The sequence below is a fragment of the Balaenoptera acutorostrata genome, chromosome 3 (assembly GCF_949987535.1).
Source record: "Balaenoptera acutorostrata chromosome 3, mBalAcu1.1, whole genome shotgun sequence".
Lineage (NCBI taxonomy): Eukaryota > Metazoa > Chordata > Mammalia > Artiodactyla > Balaenopteridae > Balaenoptera > Balaenoptera acutorostrata.
In genome coordinates, this window is record NC_080066.1 from 146,962,387 (window position 1) to 146,982,312 (window position 19,926).

Genomic DNA, 19,926 nt, shown 5'->3' on the forward strand with positions numbered 1-19,926 from the left:
TGTTCTAGTGAGTGTTAGTGGTATTCATTGTGGTTTTAATTTGTGTTTTCCTAATGACTAATGATATGAACACCTATTCATGTACTTATTAACCATTTCTGTGTTTTTTTAAATGAAATATCTGTTCAAATCTTTTGCCTATTTTTTAATTGCTTGTTTGTTTTTTGTTATTGAGTTGTGAGTTCTTTGTATATTCTGGATACAAGTCCTTTATCAGATATATAATTTGAAGTTATTTTCTTCCATTCTGTGCCTTCTCTCCTCATTTTCTCAACGGTAACTTGTGAAGTTTTTAATTTTGTAGTTTAATCTGTCAGTTTTTTCTTTTAAAGATTGTACTTTGGTGTCACCTCTATGAATTTTTTGTCCAGCCAAGGACACACGTTTTTGCTGTTTTCTTCTAGAGTTTTTTTTTTTTTTTTTTTTTTTTTTTTTTTAAAGATTTATTTATTGATTAGCTGATTGATTGCTATGTTGGGTCTTCGTTTCTGTGCTAGGGCTTTCTCCAGTTGCGGCAAGCGGGGGCCACTCTTCATCGCGGTGCGCGGGCCTCTCACTATCGCGGCCTCTCTTGTTGCGGAGCACAGGCTCCAGACGCGCAGGCTCAGTAATTGTGGCTCACGGGCCTAGTTGCTCCGCGGCATGTGGGATCTTCCCAGACCAGGGCTCGAACCCGTGTCCCCTGCATTAGCAGGCAGATTCTCAACCACTGCGCCACCAAGGAAGCCCTCTTCTAGAGTTTTATATTTAGGTTTTACATGTAGTCTGTGATCTATTTTGAGTTAATTTTTGTGTGATCTATTTTGAATTAAGTGGTAAAGTGAATTGTGGAATATCTCCTCTTTTTTTATATTCTGTAATGGTTTGTATAAGTTGAGAATTGTTTCTTGAAAATTTGGTAGAACTTGCCTGAAAAATTGTCTGATCTTGGTACTTGTGGGAAAATTAACACAATTAAATAAATTATTTTAATGATTAAAGGACTATTCAGGTTTTTTATTTCTTTCAAGTAGTTTTGGTGAATGATATTTTTAGGAATTTGCCCATTTTCTTTAAGTTTGAAAATTTATTGTCATAAAAGTTTTCACTGTATTCTCCTTGTCTTTAAATCTGGTTTTATATGTGGTTCTACCCACCCTTTTCATTCCTAATATTATTGACTTTGTCTTCTCTTTCCCTTCCTTTTAAAAAGATCTGGTCAAAGGTTTGAGTATTTTATAGTCTTTTCAAAGAACTGTGCTTTTTGTTTTGGTTCTTTGTTGGTTTTCCTTGTCTTCTACTTCCATGATTTCTGGTATTTTCTTATTATCTCCCTCTATCTAATTGTTTTTTCTGGGATTCTTATCACCACCCCCCAACTTCTTAAATTACACATTTAATTAATTAATTTTCAGTTTTTCTTCTTTTTACTCTGAGCTTGTAAGGCTATGAATTTTTCTTGCTGCATTCTTTTTTGTGATAAAGTATTTTCATTTTTATTTAGTTCTAATAGTATTTAAAATTTTCCATTATGATTACTTGTTTAACTCATGTTTTTTTGGAATGTTTGAATATCTGAATTATTTAATTAAAAATTTACCTTTCACATTTTAATTAGATTGTCAACCTAATTGCATTTTGGTCAGAGAATTTTGTGTGATATTGAGTCTCAGAAATTTTCTGAGACTTCTTGTTGTTGTTGTTGTTTTTTAATATTTATTTATTTATTTATTTTTATTTTGTAGCTCCGGGTCTTAGTTGCAGCAGGCGGGCTCCTTAGTTGTGGCAGATGGGCTCCTTATTTGTGGCAGACAGGCTCCTTAGTTGTGGCTCAAGGGCTCCTTAGTTGCGGCTCACCGGTTCCTTAGTTGTGGCATGCGAACTCTTAGTTGTGGCATGCATGTGGGATCTAGTTCCCTGACTAGGGATCAAACCCATGCGCCCTGCATTGGGAGCATGGAGTCTTAACCACTGTGCCACCAGGAAAGTCCCTGAAACTTGTTTTAAGGATTAATATGTGATCAACTTTTGTAAGTGTCCCGTGTGTCCATGAGAAGAATGATTATTCTCTGATTGTGTGTTCTGCCTGCGGCCATTAAATTAAGCTTGTAATTTGGGTTGTTCAACTCTTCTTTGTCTTTGCTGATTTTTTTTCTCAACCTGACCTGATACTAATTCAGAGAGGATTATTAAAATACTCTGTTATATTGTTAACAAATTTACTTGTAGTTCTATTATTTTGTATATTTTGAGCCTATTTTATTATGTTTAAATTAACAGATTTAGAATTGTGTATTACTGGAGAACTGAACCATGTACTATGGTTCTTCTGTGTAGCACTTGTCACCGTTAAAGGTTTACTGTTTGTGTGATTAGTTAATGTATGTCTTCCTCATTGGAGAATAAATTCCAAGTGGGCAGGGATTATCTTCTTCTTCTTCTTATTACATCCACAGTATTAGCACAGGTAGAAGGTACATAATAAATATTAATTGAATGAATGAATTTGTTTTCATTTATTTATTTTTTAGCACTTCTTTAGTACTTGTTTGCTATAATGTTTTGGTTCTTGCTGTCTCTCCTACACTCTCCTCTTTGGTCTTTGAATAAGCCAAACTTGAGGAACTTTTAATGTTATTATTCTTTCATGGTACAATATTTACTTTCGTTTGTATGCCATTTGTTTTTCAATATAGTACATTTAAGGAATATGATTTTTCTACTTCATTGATTTTTTATTAATAAACATCAGTGATTCTTTTATTTTAGAAGTTTTTTTCTTACAAGTTTTAAAGTTGAATATCTCTGATTCTATATATCTATATCTACATATTTATTTATATAATTGTGGTTACATACTGCTGTTTAACAAATCATTCCAAAACTTCGTGGCTAGAAACATTAATAAATGCTTATTATCTCACACAATTTCTGTGAGTCAGGAATTCAGAAGCAGCTTAGCTGGCTGTTTTTGGTTCTGGTCTCTCATGAGATTACAGTTAAGATATTGGCTGAGGCTGCCATTATCTGAAAACTTGACTGGAGCTAGAGGAGATGCCTCCAAAGTGGCTCACTGACCTACAGAACTGTCAGATAATAAACGGGTGTTGTTTTAAAGCTGCTAGGTTTGTGGTCATTTGTTACATAGCAATAACTCATACAGGTCTCAGTGGAGATGTCTAACTAAATTGCATTGCACGATCTTTGTTTCTGGTGAAAAGTTCAAACCTGGAGTGCTGGATATCAGATAGAAGTTAGATCTGGTGAAGGTAAGAGGTAAGGCATCTAGTTGAGTAAACTTAGACTAGGCCTGGAGATGACTTGAGGGAGTAAGAATAAATCTGGAAACATTCTGCTGTCACTTTTATAGCTGCTCTTTCCTGACTCTGACTTCAAAACACCCTAATTTATTTATCATCAGTTTTGATTTATGTGAACTGCACTGAATCTGTGTATGTTCAGTTACAGCACCAAGATTAAAAGTGGAATTAGAGAAGTGCTACTCATGCCAAAGGCAAAGCAGCAGAGGAGAAATCAAAGAGAAACCAACTCTGCTGAATCACTAATGGAAGTGAGCTACAGGGCTTTGTCTCATTCTCAGAGGACATCAAATTCCTCACTTATGGAATATATAAGCAGATAATTCTGCATCTATTATAACAGTATTGGTAGTAAAGATATGTTTAAAGTTTAAACTTTAAATGTTTGCATTATGTGGAGATCAGACCATGTAATGGTAGCCTTCTCACATGAGGTAATACAGATCAGATCAGTGTTTCTCAATCTTTTTTTCATTATCACCCCCTAAGGAGCTTTTTAGACACTTTTTCCCCTAATAAACCCCCACCCCCCACGAGATTTTAGTACCATAGATATACTGTATATCTGTTTATGTACTGTATGTGGATCTGTGCTTTATATGGAAAAAGAGTAAAATCCCTCCTCCCCAATCAAAACCAAGTTTTGCCTTTGGGGTCACTGTCATCCCTGCTGAGAGTGCATGACAAAGATGCTGATGTGATTAGGTAAAATTAAAGGTTGTATTTAAAGGGATCATTAGGGCTTCCCTGGTGGCGCAGTGGTTGAGAATCTGCCTGCCAATGCAGGGGACACGGGTTCGAGCCCTGGTCTGGGAGGATCCCACATGCCGCGGAGCGACTGGGCCCGTGAGCCACAATTACTGAGCCTGCGCGTCTGGAGCCTGTGCTCCGCAACGGGAGAGGCCGCGATAGTGAGAGGCCCGCGCATCGCGATGAAGAGTGGCCCCCGCTTGCCGCAACTGGAGAAAGCCCTCGCACAGAAACGAAGACCCAACACAGCCAGAAATAAATAAATAAATAAAATAAATATTATAAAGGGATCATTAAAAAAGGTATTTTCATACTGTAATCCAGAGATTACAGGACTAGAGTACTGGTCCAAACTCATGTCAGCGAAAAGAGATGTAGCATCTGCATGTCTTGTTTGGAGAGTACCTCTGGAAGGGTAAACCTGTGAAGCACTGCCAAATCTTTACGACATTTAAGAGTAATGATTACACCCAGATCCTTGCTGTAAATAATGAGAAACAATGTAGCACGTGTCTACATTATTTGTGTTTCCTGAGTCATTTCTATGCTTTGTTCATGATTTAAGGAGACCAGGTGTCCTTCTTGAGTAGGGCAGTTTTGCTTTGGAAGTGACCATCCTACTGTCCCAAAAAGGTAGAGGCAGGACGCCAGAGTCCTGTTTCGGCTTCCTAACTTTTCCTCAGAACAGTTAAATATTTCAGTTCTGCTTCTTTTTAGTTGGCAGGGTGGGCTGTGGTCTAAAGATCACAGGAGACAATAAGTCAGGGCTTGTAAATTCAAGTGTCCACAAGGGCCTTGGCATATATAGAAATGTATCAACAGTGAAGTATAAAACATAAATGCTTTATCAGTCAATTTTGGCTGCTCAAGTCTGCTTACAACAACAGCAAACAGTAATTTTTCTTGCTCATGGGTCTGCAGGTTGGCCAGGGTGGGTCTCATCTCCTTCAAGCTGCAGTCAGATTCTGGTCGGCTCCACGTGCAGCAACAGCAGTAGGAAAACTAGGGAGAGATTTCTAATCAGCGTTCCTTGAATGTGGTCTGCTGATGGGATTTGTTTATCCTGCCCAGTGTTTTGAAAGGCAGGACAACCAGGCCTTTGTCCTAGTACAGGAGTTTAGCTTATGTGGTTGATTGAATCATTATTCCTAATTCTTCACTCATTTCCTGATTTAGAAATGAACCTCTTTCTCCATAAAGGTTTCATAAAGTCTTTTATATGGCACATATTATATGATTGTTAAATAAATTATTATACCTCTTGACAGTTTGATTTTTTTTTTTTTTTTTTTACCGTGAAGCTTGTGGTACTTGTCATTTCCATGTCCTCTTGCTTTTTTTTCTGTTCTGTTCCCCTCCCTTCTTTTTTTCCTTCCCTTCCCATTTACTTTAAAAACAGCAGTTGTCAGTATTGAGTAAGAGGGAGTGGTGGACAGAATTTAAGATATGAAATCTTCCACTTGTTGATATAAAGTAATTTAAGATGAAGATTTCTTTCACAAGGCAAAGAGCTACCCAACCTTTCTGAGATTGTTTGCTTTTTGTTTCTTTGTCTGTTTGTTTTAGGATTCAGAGAGTGACTCTTAAAAAGAATTCTGTAGGTCTGAAGACCTAATCGTATTTATACATAATAGTAGAGCACATGGAGACGGGTAGTTAGATGCTGGGGGAAGGGGGCCATTAAAAAGATGCTATGACGTTTCCACGTGCTCTTTTCTCAGATCAGAACCAGGCAGTCCTTAAATTTTCTCTGCAAAGTATTGGCTTGGTGGATTGCCCCATCCTTATGCCCCTATTTTGAATGTGGGGAAGAGTTACTAGGTAAGATTTTAGGCCCCAATAGGTCCAGGTTTCACATTCATCTCTACCAGTGAATCTTTTTTAAGACTAAAATGACTAGGCTTCATTTTCACTTTAATATAATTAGACTTTCTTTTCTTGGTAATAATTCTCTTCCCCCTTTAAGGCAATTGCTAATATTTGCTTCCTTGTTGATATTCTAGTGATTTGCACTACCAGTTGTTTTCTTTCTGTTCTTTTACATTTCTCATGCAGGATTGTTGAAACTCAGGCTCTAACTCTATGAAGCTAATTGTATTTTACTGGTGTCTTCCGTGTGTAAATGCTGTATTCACTCTGAGTTTCCAAGAAGCAAATCACTTAGACTATTCTGGTTTGGCATGTTCTCTCTTTCTAACCACCATTGGAGCTGAACCTGGGAACTGAACACAATTTGAAATTTTGTGGTTTGGCTGCTAGAAGTCAGAGCTAAACTATCTGAAGCTAAAAATTATTAATGTTGAAATGTTTTAACCCACTAAGTAAACCTGAAAAAATAATGAAATTTAACTCCAGCCAGCCCATAAAAATTGCATATAGCATATTTTTTTGAGGTTAGAGAGGAAAAATATATGAAAATGATCTGAGGTTGCTAAAGAATTAGAAATCAGTTATTATAGTTTAAAGAAAATGTTAATATCCAAATTTGAATGCAAAGTAAAGCAAGCATACAAAAACCAAATGAACCCAGAAATCTTATGTTATTCATGTGATATTCTACTTTTCTCAAGACTGTACTGAATCAGTACATAAAAATAATGATGCAGGTAAAATACCAGTTACATTTGTTCAACTTCAGATTTTTTTTTACATGTTTTCTTTGAAGATGGAATAATAAGAACACAGTATCATGGTATTTGATACTTTCCTGAATATATTCATATATAACATCTTAAAAAATGTTTTTAAATTGGGGGCTTGTTTCACCTTTCCACTAAAAATCACAAAGCATTTCATGGGTTTAAGCTCATTGAATCTTAGAACATATCTAAAACCGGGCATGTAGATACTACGTATAGAAAGGAAGTCCTTTGTTCCTCCGTTAGTTAGCACTCTGAAGAGTCATCATTTCTCATTTTCAAGATCCCCTTTCAACTATTATTGATAGAAGTTTCCTTTGCTCTGATGTCTGGTGATTAATTTGATCCATGTTGTCCTTGATGATGATAAAAGGTCCATGAAAAGTGTTTTGGGCTCTTCAAAACTACCAGTCTCCAAAGGACAGTATGTAAGATGGCCCATTGGGTTGTGGGAAGAAGATATTAGAACTTTTATTTGTATTTCAGTTTAAAACATGAAATAAACCTTTATTGATATTTAATAAGTGGATTGACACTGGCATCCTCACTTGGTCTGTATGTTTGACTGTCATGTGTCAGGTATAGTCCATGAGGAAAGGATACAGAAGGTTGACAGGGGCACCTTGATTGTATCTTTATTTTCAACATATTGGGATGAATTATAGTTCTGCATGTACCTAGTTAGGTGGATTTATTGATTTAACTAAATCATACCTCACAAAGCAGACAAATGGCATAAACAGATTCCTGCAAAGAAACTATATATTGAAGGCAATACTAATAATGTGAGCAGAAGTGAACCACATGTACATAAAAGTCAGAGCTGATGACTCTCCTACAATTAATGAAGTAAAAATCAATGACAGTCTAATCTCATCTGTGAAGACATCCAAAATATTTGAAATTATAAAGAAAACAGTTTGATATATGGAATCGTATCCATTATTGTTAACAGTGAAACTTCCTCTGTTATTTTGTTCCTTGAAATACTGGCAAATGATAGTAGGAAGCCATCATAGTTAAGAAACACATCACAGGAAGACAAATCTCCACAGGTTTTTCAGTGACATTTAAAGTCATGTGATACATATTCAATATCTAGAAAAATTTCACTAAAATTAATAATAGATATTTAAAAGCCTCTTTTGGGTTTTCTTAAGAGCAAAAGATCAAATGCAATACATTGTTAATACTGTCAGGGACACTCTTGTTCTTCCTGTCCTGTTACAGTAAAGTGGATGAAATAAGACATAGGAAACAACATGGCAACAACTTAAATGGATTCTTTTGCGAATAAATACTTTCAGATGGAAATCATTGCTGATGATAAGCATCAAGAATTAAAACGTTATTCATTGTGGAAAGATGCTATATAATAAAAGTACAGAAGTTTCTAACAGGGCTCAGATTATCGTATTAATAAGCTAGATTCTGTTTCAGTAATGAAATACATGAACTAAATTAGTTTTGGGCCACAAAAGTAAAGATGTATCAAGGAAGATATATTCTCAAAAATAAATGACTTCTTGAATATAAAGCAATGTTTATGAGGGAATTTCCTGGTAGTAATGTTAATGTTCCGACTTTGACAGGGGTTTAGATTGCATATGTATATACATTTGCTGAAACTCATCAAATGATACACTCAAGATTTGGGCATTTCATTGTGTGTAAAATTTACCTTAAAAGAAAAAAAAATCATACACATTAAACTCAGGTTAATTATATACACACTGAACTGTTAGGTGAAAGTATATTTATGTCTTTGACTTACTTTGAAATGCATTTAAAAACATCTAAGATGGACTGATGAATGGATAGAAGGATGGATTGATGGATAGTATAGTGTAGTAGTATACTGTACTATAGTATAGTAACAATAAAATGGCAGTTGCAGAGTCTAGGTGGTGGGTATACGAATGTTCTCTGTAAAACTCTGAATTTTTCGGTTACATCATCCTTAGGCAGTCTATAGCAACACAGAAGCTGATGTCAGATGTGTGAAGAGTGCTTCAGGATGGTACAATTTTTATAAAAACCTGACTGGTAAAGTATTGACTCTTTGTAGTATAGTCTGTAATGAGATGAGGAGTGACCATGAAAGTCATTTGAATCACAAGAGCTTCTGTGGTTATTTTACAGCAAAGATTGTAAAAGACTGTTGAATTTAAAGATGGGTGAAACTTTTTTTGTTTTTTGAGTGAAACTTTTTTAAAATGAAAAGGCAAGATATGTCAAATTTGCTGACACTTTTTGTATAACAAGTGGCTATGTAATATGCCACCTAGCAGACTGAAAATCAAGCAAGCAAGCAACCAATGGAACACTCTTATTCCATCCCTTCAAAGTAAAGGATATTTTTACAATGAGTGCGAAAGTAACTGCTTCTTAAAAGACAGAGATCAAAATACAGAGTGTTTTTCAAATCATTGCTTGGAAATGTTTCTTTTTTAAATAAATAAATTCATTTATTTATTTATTTATTTTTGGCTGTGTTGGGTCTTCGTTTCTGTGCAAGGGCTTTCTCCAGTTGCGGAGAGCGGGGGCCACTTTCATCGCGGTGCGCGGGCCTCTCACTGTCGCGGCCTCTCTTGTTGCGAGCACAGGCCCCAGACACGCAGGCTCAGTAGCTGTGGCTCACGGGCCTAGTTGCTCCACGCCATGTGGGATCCTCCCAGACCAGGGCTCGAACCCGTGTCCCCTGCATTGGCAGGCAGATTCTCAACCACTGCGCCACCAGGGAAGCCCCGGAAATGTTTCTTTTATCATGGGATTTTTGTCATCAAAGATGTGTAGCTTGTGAAAACTTTACTATCTGCACACTTTAAAAAACTTTAATATTTTCTATACTGTTAAGAAATCTTCCAAATAGTTTCCTTTGATTGTGAAACCAGTTGTTAAAAATGTTAAAAGTCAATATCTTTTGATTAGTTTACAAGAATAATTAATTGATATGAGGGAAGATGGAAATTTATTAGCCAGAGTTCAACAGAAACTTTTGATAATTGAAAAAGGTATTAAAAAAATAATGATTTCCTAAGTACAACAAATCATGTATTTCTTTAATTTCAATCCTTGCAGTTTTGCAATTATCACCTTCTCAACTGTAATTGAGCCATTGCAGTTAAGTACTGAAGTAAGCAAAACTTAGGAACTGACATTTCAGTTACTGAATTACAAAATATTTAAATCAATATTTAAAAAACAGCATACATAGTTTCATTTATTTTCATTATTATCTTTGCTCCACTAAAAGTGCTAATAAGTTTTTATGAGAGTGAAAAGATCTGTACAACTAATATATGTTATGAAACTATTGATTTGTATTGTATTTTAGAATTAAAACAAGATATGAAACTATTTTTAAATGCTTGTAATCTTTATTTTTTAATCCCTATTTTATGTGGTTTTATACTGCATAGAATGTATTAGTAAAATAGTATATATATAATACATATGCAATATATTGGAGGTTCATACTAAAATTTTTATTTTATTTTTTTCGGTTTGTTTGTTGGAGTATGTAATCAAAGAACTTTGGAGTTTTCACTGATCACTCATGATCTGGCACACTGTTATTACTAGCAGCAATTATTTATCCTAAAAGTCTAAATCATTGTTTTAGAGATTATAAATCAGCACATGGTTTCTAGCTTGTGAGCCTTTGTTTTTTTTAATGTTAAGCTTTGATAAATGAAGTGTACCCTTACTCTAAATTCCAAAAACAGTGGTTCTCAAATGTAGAGCAGCATCAGTGTCAACTTACTAGAAATGTAAATTATTAGGCCCTATTTCAGACCTATTGTTAACCAGAAATGCTGGTTAATGAGCTTGCCAGGTGATTCTAATGTTCACTCATGTTTGAGAACCATTGGCCTCCATGATTTAGACTCCTGGGTCATCCCTTCTTATTTCTTCCGGCTTCATAGTATATCTGAGACAGTTTCTTCAGATCTAGTGTGTCTCAGTCTTAGCTTGGACTTTTGTTCATCTTTACCTGAGATTTTCTTCTCTCCTTTCCTCCTCTTCTTTTCCCTTCTTCCTATTGTGAAAAATTGTTCATTAGTGTTATCCTCACAAAAGGGATAGTGTTTTGGTTCTTAAAATTTGTATGCCACAGCCAGTATGACAAATAGCGTGTTAAAGGGAATATTTTTAATATTTTCAAATTAATTTTTGTTAACTACTTCCTGTTGGACTCAAATATGCCTGTGATTAACGTCCTATTCTTTTCCATCTATACCCTCTTGTTTTCGAATTTTATAATCTCAAAATAGCTTTCCACCAACTAAAATTTTAAAATATACACTTCAAAGTATGAATCACCTAGATTCAGTAATTATTGAATTTTGTTTTATTTGCTTTATCTCTCTTCTACACAGACACACACAGAGACACATACACTTTTTTTCTGATTCATTTGAAATTAAATTGTATATATCAATACCTTTTACTCCTAAATACTTTTAAGAATAAAGATCAAAGTACCTTTTAATGGGACTAGTACAAAATTGTTTTGAAAGGCCAATTTATAACAAATGCTAAACCAATTATTAAAGCCTCTTAAATATTTTCAAGAACTTTCTATAAATGTCTTAATGAGGAAGAGGTATAGAACTCCAAGTTGTGAATTTATAAATGAATCCTCAAGGCTTTCTCAACCAGTTTTTCATCTGAACTACAGAACACAGAGGATGGTCTGGGTGACTATTTTCTCATTTCTCCCAAGGATGGTGCATAACTAAGTACCAGTTCAGATGCATAGGGGAGAGGTTAATTTATTACATACAAGGGGCGTATTAGAATGTTCTCTCTGGGAACCCAGGTTAGTTGGACTGTATATGTGGCAAGTTCTTAAAAGGATTTTGCTTTGATTAGATTGTCATGTTTATACAAATAACAATTTTTTTTTTTTTTTTTTTTAGATTACAGGTCCACCAGGTTGTGGAAAAACGCAGTTTTGTATAATGATGAGCATTTTGGCTACATTACCTACCAGCATGGGAGGATTAGAAGGAGCTGTTGTGTACATTGACACAGAGTCAGCATTTAGTGCTGAAAGGTGGGAGATTTTATTATTTTTCATTATAATTTTTGTAATTTATATACAGCATGTAACATTTACAAACAAGTTAACATTTTTTATTTTTGAGAATACAGAGTGTTAGATACTGTTTTAAAGGAATTTTCCTTTTAAAATTGACACAGGCAGCAATTTCTCTTTGCCTTTTCTATCCCTTATTGGTTTGAGTGGGGTTCCTGAATAAGCTGTGTTTTGCAGAATGTCAGGAAGAAACAAGTTTAAGAAACAGAGAGAGGTATGTAAGTAGAAAATGGAGAAGAGGGAAAGTTAATAAGACAGACAAAAGGTAAGCTGCTTTGTAAGTAATTTCTAGTTGGAAGTAAAATATTAGTGAATGGAAAAATTGCAATTTTCAAAACATTTTTTGCTTGAGAAATATTTTACTTTAATCTTTGGAATAGTATGGTATTAAATGCAAGAAACACACTGATGGTCAGTATATGTATTCTTAGAAAGAAAAGATTTCCTTAGTTTGGCAAGGACCTTTATTTTAACATTCTATGAGAAAGGCATTCAGTCATTTGTGTAACTCTGTATACCTGAAGATAAGTCTGATCTCCTCTTCCCCTGCTCTGATTGACGTTCATAAGTAGCAGTGCTTTATATATCTAGAGAATGATTCAATTCTGTTTTCTTAGCCAAGGTATAGTATAGGTATAGTTCTTTGGGTCTTTCTCTAGTTATATCACAGTGAATCTTACTTATTTCTCTCTAAGAGTACTACAAAGATCAAAGTGTATTACCTGACCAGATAAATTCCAAATGGATTATTTTGCCTAGAGCTTATTTGCTTTGTTCTACATGTCTTGATTATCTATTCTTTCTATGTATATGCCACTGGTTTGTCAGCTCTTTGAGTTTGTGTTATATCTTTGTATCTTGAAAGCCAAATCCTATGACTGACACATACTAACTGCTCAGAAAATGTTTGATAAATGAAGGAATTGACAGGAATTGAAGGAATTGCTCTCAGATCATGGAATCCAGATACCATATCCTACTAAAAGGAATGAGGGTTCCATGGGGGAATGGCTGATTCTAGCTATGGAGCAGAAATGTTTGTTTGTTTGTTTGTTTTAGTAAAAGGCAAAAGATTTATTCAGTCTGAAGAGAAACCAGAGTATTAGGAGGTTTTTAAGTTGAGTCTGAGACATCTTATCTGATAGCAAGAAAGCTATCAACGACTAGCTACGGGAGTGTCAGAAGGACTCTGGAGTCAACCTGAAGAGCTCCCACTGGCCAAAGATGAAACAAATTGAGCACCAGTAGAACAATAATAGAAGTTGATTGAAACACATGGAATATGTTTAAATTCATGAGTCTATAATATTAAGAAATGGAAAGCAGGACTTCCCTGGTGGCACAGTGGTTGAGAATCCACCTGTCAATGCAGGGGTCGTGGGTTTGAGCCCTGATCCGGGAAGATCCCACATACCGTGGAGCAACTAAGCCCGTGCACCACACCTACTGAGCCTGCACTCTGGAGCCCATGAACCACAACTACTGAGCCCGCATGCCACAACTACAGACACCTGCATGCCTAGAGCCTGTGCTCCACAACAAGAGAAGCCACTGCAATGAGAAGCCTGTGCACCACAATGAAGAGTAGCCCCCGCTCTCCACAACTAGAGAAAGCCCATGCGCAGCATCGAAGACCCAACGCAGCCAAAAATAAATGAATAAATAAATAAATAAATAAATAAATAAATAAATAAAATGAAAAGCAACAAATTGATTACCATTGGAGAATTCTGGAGAAGCAACTTATTATTTTGAAAATAAGTTAAAAAAAAAAAAAGGAAATCAAGCATTTATTCTCTTTTCAATACGAACTGTATTACTAAGTAACAAATTACGAATTTGTATTACTAAGTAACAAATGTCTCTTTTATAGAAGTATTCCAATAATAAATGATGAAGGAATGATACAATATAACCAAATTATAAACCCTAATAATCTAGTGATCTAAGAACTGAATATTGTGATATAATACATACATATTTTGTTGTCATCCTGGTTACTGACAAACAAACTTCTAAAACCTTTGGAATTTCCTGAGTGATAGAGCTGAGAGGAGCATAATTTGTTATTCGTAATTAGCCCCTTTCCAACCATACCTGAGTTTATGCTAACGAGATGACTCTTGGTGGGTCCCTAGATTGCATCTGAAGGGGGCTGGTAGCCAGAGGAACTGGTCAGGTAATTATAGGGTTGAACTTTCAGCCCTACCTCCCCAACCTCTGAGGAGGGAAGAGGGACTAGAAATGGATCAATCAGCATTCCCATTTAATTAATCATGCCCATGTAATGGAGTCTCCACAAATCCCTCTAACTGATAGGGTTTGGAGAGCTTCTGGGTTGGTGAACACATTGAGGTGCTGGGGGGGATGGTACTCCCGATTTATAGCTGGTTGGTCTGAAGTACCAGAGGCCTGGGACTTGTGATTGATGTCTGAAGTGGGGGCAGTCTTGTGAGTCTGAGACTTTAACCTGCGGTGTCTGAGTTAACTCCTAGTAGTTAGTGTTAGAATTGAATTGACTTGTAGGACACCCAGTTGGTGTCCATAGGGAACTGGAAAATTGCTTAGTATAGAAAACCCACACATTTGGTGTCAGAAGTGTCGTGAATAAAAACAGTTCATAAACAGAAAAGTGTGCTAGCATCACAAAAAGGCAACCAGTCATTGTGGTACTTGCTGATGGAAGAATAATCAAACCAGAAAGTGATCAAGCTTTCAGATCCAACGACCAGTTTACAACATATACAGAGAAGAGAGCAACACGTGAAACTACACCCGAGGGATGTAATCAGAAAATCCAAACTGTGGAAAACAACAAACAACAATTTGTAGGATTAAAAAAAAAGATTTGGAGGATAAACTTTTGGATTAAAAGAGACTTAAAAGATGTATCGAGGACATTTAGGTTGCTTCCATGTCCTGGCTATTGTAAATAATGCTGCAAAGAACATTGGGGTGCATGTGTCTTTTTGAATTATAGTTTTCTCAGGATATATGCCCAGTAGTGGGAGTGCTGGGTCATATGGTAGTTCTATTTTCAGTTTTTTAAGGAACCTCCATACTGTTCTCTATAGTGGCTGTATCAGTTTACATTCCCACCAACAGTATTACTCAGCCATAAAGAGGAATGAAATTGGGTCATTTGTAGAGATGTAAATGGACCTAGAGTCTGTCATACAGAGTGAAGTAAGTCAGAAAGAGAAAAACAAATATCGTATATTAACGCATATATGTGGAATTTAGAAAAATGGTACAGATGAACCTCTTTGCAGGGCAGGAATAGAGACGCAGACATAGAGAATGGACATGTGGGCACAGGGGGGAAGGGGAGGGTGGGATGAACTGGGAGATTAGGATAGACATATATACACTACCATGTGTAAACTAGATAGCTAGTTGGAACCTGCTGTATAGCACAGGGAGGTCAGCTTGGTGCTCTGTGATGACCTAGATGGGTGGGATGGGTGGGAGGGAGGTCCGAGAGAGGGGATATATGTATACGTATAGCTGATTCACTTCATTGTACAGCAGAAACTAACATAACATTGTAAAGCAATTATACTTCAATAAAAAAAAATTGAGCTTAACAAAAAGATGTATTGCTCACATCACATTGTACACCTTAAACTTAAACAATGTTATATGTCAATTATATCTCAGTAAAGCTGGGAAAAAGACATAGTGATCAATTGTAATGTGATAAACTTATTTGGATCTTTAACAAATGGTAAAAAAAAAAACAAAAACAGAAGCATAAACATGTGACACCGCTGGAAATCTGAACGTTGGAACATATTTGATATTAAAGCTGATACAAATATATTTGATGCTAAATCTGGTAAAGACATTGGCTCACTCAGGTTGTCCAGGTGAAAGGTACTCTTTAAAATGCCAATGACTAGATTTCAACTCATAAGCCAAGAAGGTATTAAATAGCCAATTAGGTAATAAATAGCTAATGTATAAATAGCTCTTACAAAGGTCCTGGGGCATTTGCTTAAAGAATTGAAGGATTAAGGTTATTCTGATAACAGCAGTTTAGTTCACTGTAATTAGATTCTTGCTTTTTTTTTTTTTTTCCACACACACACACTGTATTTTATTTTTACAAGAGATAAATAGACTGACACCAAGCATTGTACATGGATGACCACAACAAAAGCAACAATGATTGCAATTACGAAACATGAAACACACTCATACTATGTCATAATATTGACATTCAGTCCAGTAATCCTCCACTGTAACAGCTCCTTTACTTTGCAGTGAAAATTGATTTGTATATTCTTTGCCTCTGAGTCCTTGTGGGATTTTTTATTTTTTTTTAATTCAGACAGCAAGTCACAAAAATTATACTCATCCTCATCAGTTCAGATTCTTGCTTTTTTTGCACCAGTTTCAAAGCTGAGTTTACAATGTCTTCTTAAACTGTTGCATTATTTCATTGTTATCAGTATTACAGTTCAGAGTAGGTTAAAAACCTATCAGTGAATTAGGTGAAATCCAGTAGCAGGTGACTAGTCTACATTTTCCGTATTAATTTGTGGAGATTTTTGTTTGTTTTTCTTTGTCTTTGCATTTAGTCTAATTGGCTACTTTTTGCATTCTCTGTATTAATTATTTTCCTTCATTATCTTTTCCTGCCTATGTACATATTACTTAGTACTTGCATTAGAGGCAGGCTGGAAAATGGAGTGGTAAAATTTTTGTCCCTTTTGTTTGAATTATGTTGCATAATTCACAAGGAACTCTTATGAAGGTCATTTGAAGACAAGGGTTGAGATGTATATTGTTTTTATTTTTCTAGTCTATTCTCCACAACGCTTGAAAAGTGTGATCATCTGGTGCTAGGGTCAGGTGGAATCAAAGGTCCCTCTGCTCTTTTGTGTAGATGCCAGACTTGGTGTTCTTATAGTGCCTTCTGGAGTTTGTCATGGCAGCTCAGAGCATGGAGCTGGCTCTGTGATGCTTGGTCACATTTCATTTGTGTTGTTACAATATTGTTTGATCCCTATTTGGAGTTACTGGGGAAGGTTGGTCAATCAGTTAGGAAAGCTTTCTCCTGCAAGCAACTGGATACACAAAGAACAGCGGCTTAAAAAACAAGAGGTTTATATTTTTCCCCATAACAGGAAGACCTGAGTAGGTGGTTGCTGGCACTGGTTCTGTCTCTCAGTGATGATAGAGACCTAGGGCTGGTACATTTTGAGCATAATATCCATTCTGTGCTCGAGTCAGTGAGAAGAGAAAGAACCAATTATATCTTTTATCAGGAAAATATACTTTTCAGAGTAGCCGCCTCCTCCCCTCTGCTGATTTTCTTTTCACGCTCTGGAATCCTGCAGATTTCTCACTTGGTCACCCCTACATGCAAGGGAGGATGGAAAAGTGAGGGTAAAACATATTTGTAACAAGTGTGATGGGGCTGGTTAACATAATTGCCTGAGTAAAATTGGGGTTCCCATAGCAAGGAAGAAGTGGGAATGGATATTGGTAGGTAATTAATAGTGTCTGCCACAACTGGGATAGATTTTGGACTTAGATAAAAGATAAAGCAGGAAAATATAAGACCCAAAAAGGAATATGCTTTAGCTTTCTGTATGTATGTATGTATGGATGGATAATTGTCTCCATTTTGTCCTTCAAACAAGCTCTCCGAAAAGCACAAATGAGGGCTTCCCTGGTGGCACAGTGGTTAAGAATCCGCCTGCCATTGCAGGGGACACGGGTTCGAGCCTTGGTCTGGGAAGATCCCACGGGTTGCGGAGCAACTAAGCCCGCGTTCCACAACTACTGAACCCACGTGCTGCAACCACCGAAGCCCACATTCCGAGAGCCTGTGCTCCACAACAAGAGAAGCCACCGCAGTGAGAAGCCCGTGCACTGCAATGAAGACCCAACGCAGCCAAAAATAAATTTAAAAAATAAATGAATTTTAAAAAATCAGTTAAAAAAGAAAAACACAAATGTGAAAGTGAATTGAAGGATTAACATGAAGGAAGATTAAAGGATTAACATATAGAGAATTTAGGGTAAGTGAAAAAAGTGGAAAATAATTTCTGTCAATAAGTTGCTAGATATCTTTTTATCAAGAAGGAGGAAAAAAACAGAGGAAGAATAAATAAAAATAAGTGAAGTTTAAAATGTATTAAAAAAAAAGAAAGGACTTCCTTGCTGACGCAGTGGTTAAGAGTCCGCCTGCCAATGCAGGAGACACGGGTTTGAGTCCTGGTCCGGGAAGATTCCACATGCCGCGGAGCAACTAAGCCCGTATGCCACAACTACTGAGCCTGAACTCTAGAGCCCACCAGCCACAACTACTGAAGCCCGCACGCCTAGAGCCCGTGCTCCACAACAAGAGAAGCGACTGCAATGAGAAGCCCGTGCACCACAACGAAGAGTAGCTCCCGCTTGCTGCAACTAGAGAAAGCCTGCACGCATCAACGAAGACCCAACACAGCCCAAAAATAAAGAAAGAAAGAAAGAAAGAAAGAAAAAAAAAAAGAAAAAAGAAAACCTTGAGGGTGATATACTTAAAAGCACTTTGGAATGGTTAGTTATATATTTTTTTAAAGCACTACACTAGCTAGCTCATTTTTACATATTTTTGAGAAGTATGTTAATCATGCTTGTTCATCACAGGCTGCAATTGTATTTCCATACTGCTTAATAATTAGATAATAGTATAATCTGGTGCTAAACCCTCAGGTACTCAGGGACTGCCTTGGGGAGAAGGGAATGCTAAACAGGCAGAGTTCTGGATCTCCTTCTTCTGATTGATTCAGGAAAAGTCTGTTTTTATTTGTTTTACCTATTGGACTTATGCTTAGGGTCTCATATAGTCTTAGATGCTATATGCTGTACATACCTTGAGAATATGGATAAATAGGTTAGTGACCTGTCTATGGAAATTTTGGCAGCCATGAAAATTCCAGTATACATGAATTGAATGAATACTATATTATCCCTATTGGGGATAATTAGAAAAAGATGGAACTGGAGGTTAAGAATAAAAAAGGAGGTAATATGGATGGTAGTAGTAATAGAAATTTTTGAAATAAAACTTTGGGAGAAATAAAATGGATAAAGGAAAATAAAGCAATCTTAGAACTGCAAGTGGATATGTGTATGAGGAGGACGGAGGGATCTGGGGAAACAGGAGATGGGACCCAGGACCCTGGAAGGTGGAGACTTGGGGAGGTGGGACATAGAATTGGAATTGTAAGCGGCAGAAGTAGGCATTCCTGAGATATCATGAAATCAGAAGAGCTTTGAAAACTAGGAAGAAAGATGTAGTCCAACAGGGGAGGAAGAAAATCAAGTAACCACAAAATTGTAAAATTATAACTATTATAACTAAGTATACAAAGGAGAGGTATATGTTGTGTTGGTACCATGTGGAAGCAATGGCCAAGCTTAGATCTGAAGGAAGTTTTGTACTTGGTATTAATGTCATTTCTGAGGGTGCCAAGTACCCTACAGCCAGTGCCCTTTAATTCCTACCAAACTACCTAGAGTATCACTCTTTCTGAACCAGTGTATCAGGGAGAGGCATGTAGTGGTAGTGCCCAGCATGACTTTGGCTGATTCTGAAGGCAATACCAGTGTGGTCTTAGGACCATTTACCTACTTGCTAGTTGGTACAAATCCAGATCTTTAACCCAGGGGGCAAACAACAGGGGAGATAAATTCCCTTTTACCATTTTTTGAGATGGTTTCATGAGTCTGAGTAGGTTTTTCTTAGTTCAGTTCCAGCTGTTCTATCATTTGTGAATCGAGGTGAATTAGTGGCGAGGGAGATCCTGAAGAGTTTTTATGATAGAAAATGAAAATTAGTCATAAGTACTTATTATCACTAAAACAAAACATTGGAATATTCTGGAATCTGTAAGGAACTAATAGATTCACGTTATTATACTTTGTAATACCACAGTACTGAGCAAGTACATATTGAATTAATGAACAGGAGAGTATTACATGAAGCTTTGAGAAACCATAAACTTATATTTCAGCACATTTATGATGCTAGATTTCAACTAGAATTTTGGAAAACTTTTTTTTTTTTTTTTTACATTAAGCATGTGTTTGGTTTCAAGTTGGCACGTGGTCACTAACGTAAAGCTTTTCTTTCCTT

The 19,926-nt window shown here is 36.2% G+C and overlaps 1 protein-coding gene across 4 annotated transcripts in view; it reads left to right on the forward strand.

Annotated features, from left to right (window-relative positions):
- The window catches only part of RAD51B (RAD51 paralog B), a 752,909-nt gene that overhangs the window by 29,673 nt on the left and 703,310 nt on the right, over positions 1 to 19,926 (forward strand). For all 4 annotated transcript variants that reach the window (XM_057544527.1, XM_057544526.1, XM_057544525.1 and 1 more), the window contains exon 5: positions 11,614 to 11,750. In XM_057544527.1, coding sequence (XP_057400510.1) covers positions 11,614 to 11,750 — 137 coding nt within the window. The remainder of the gene's footprint in view (positions 1 to 11,613; positions 11,751 to 19,926) is intronic.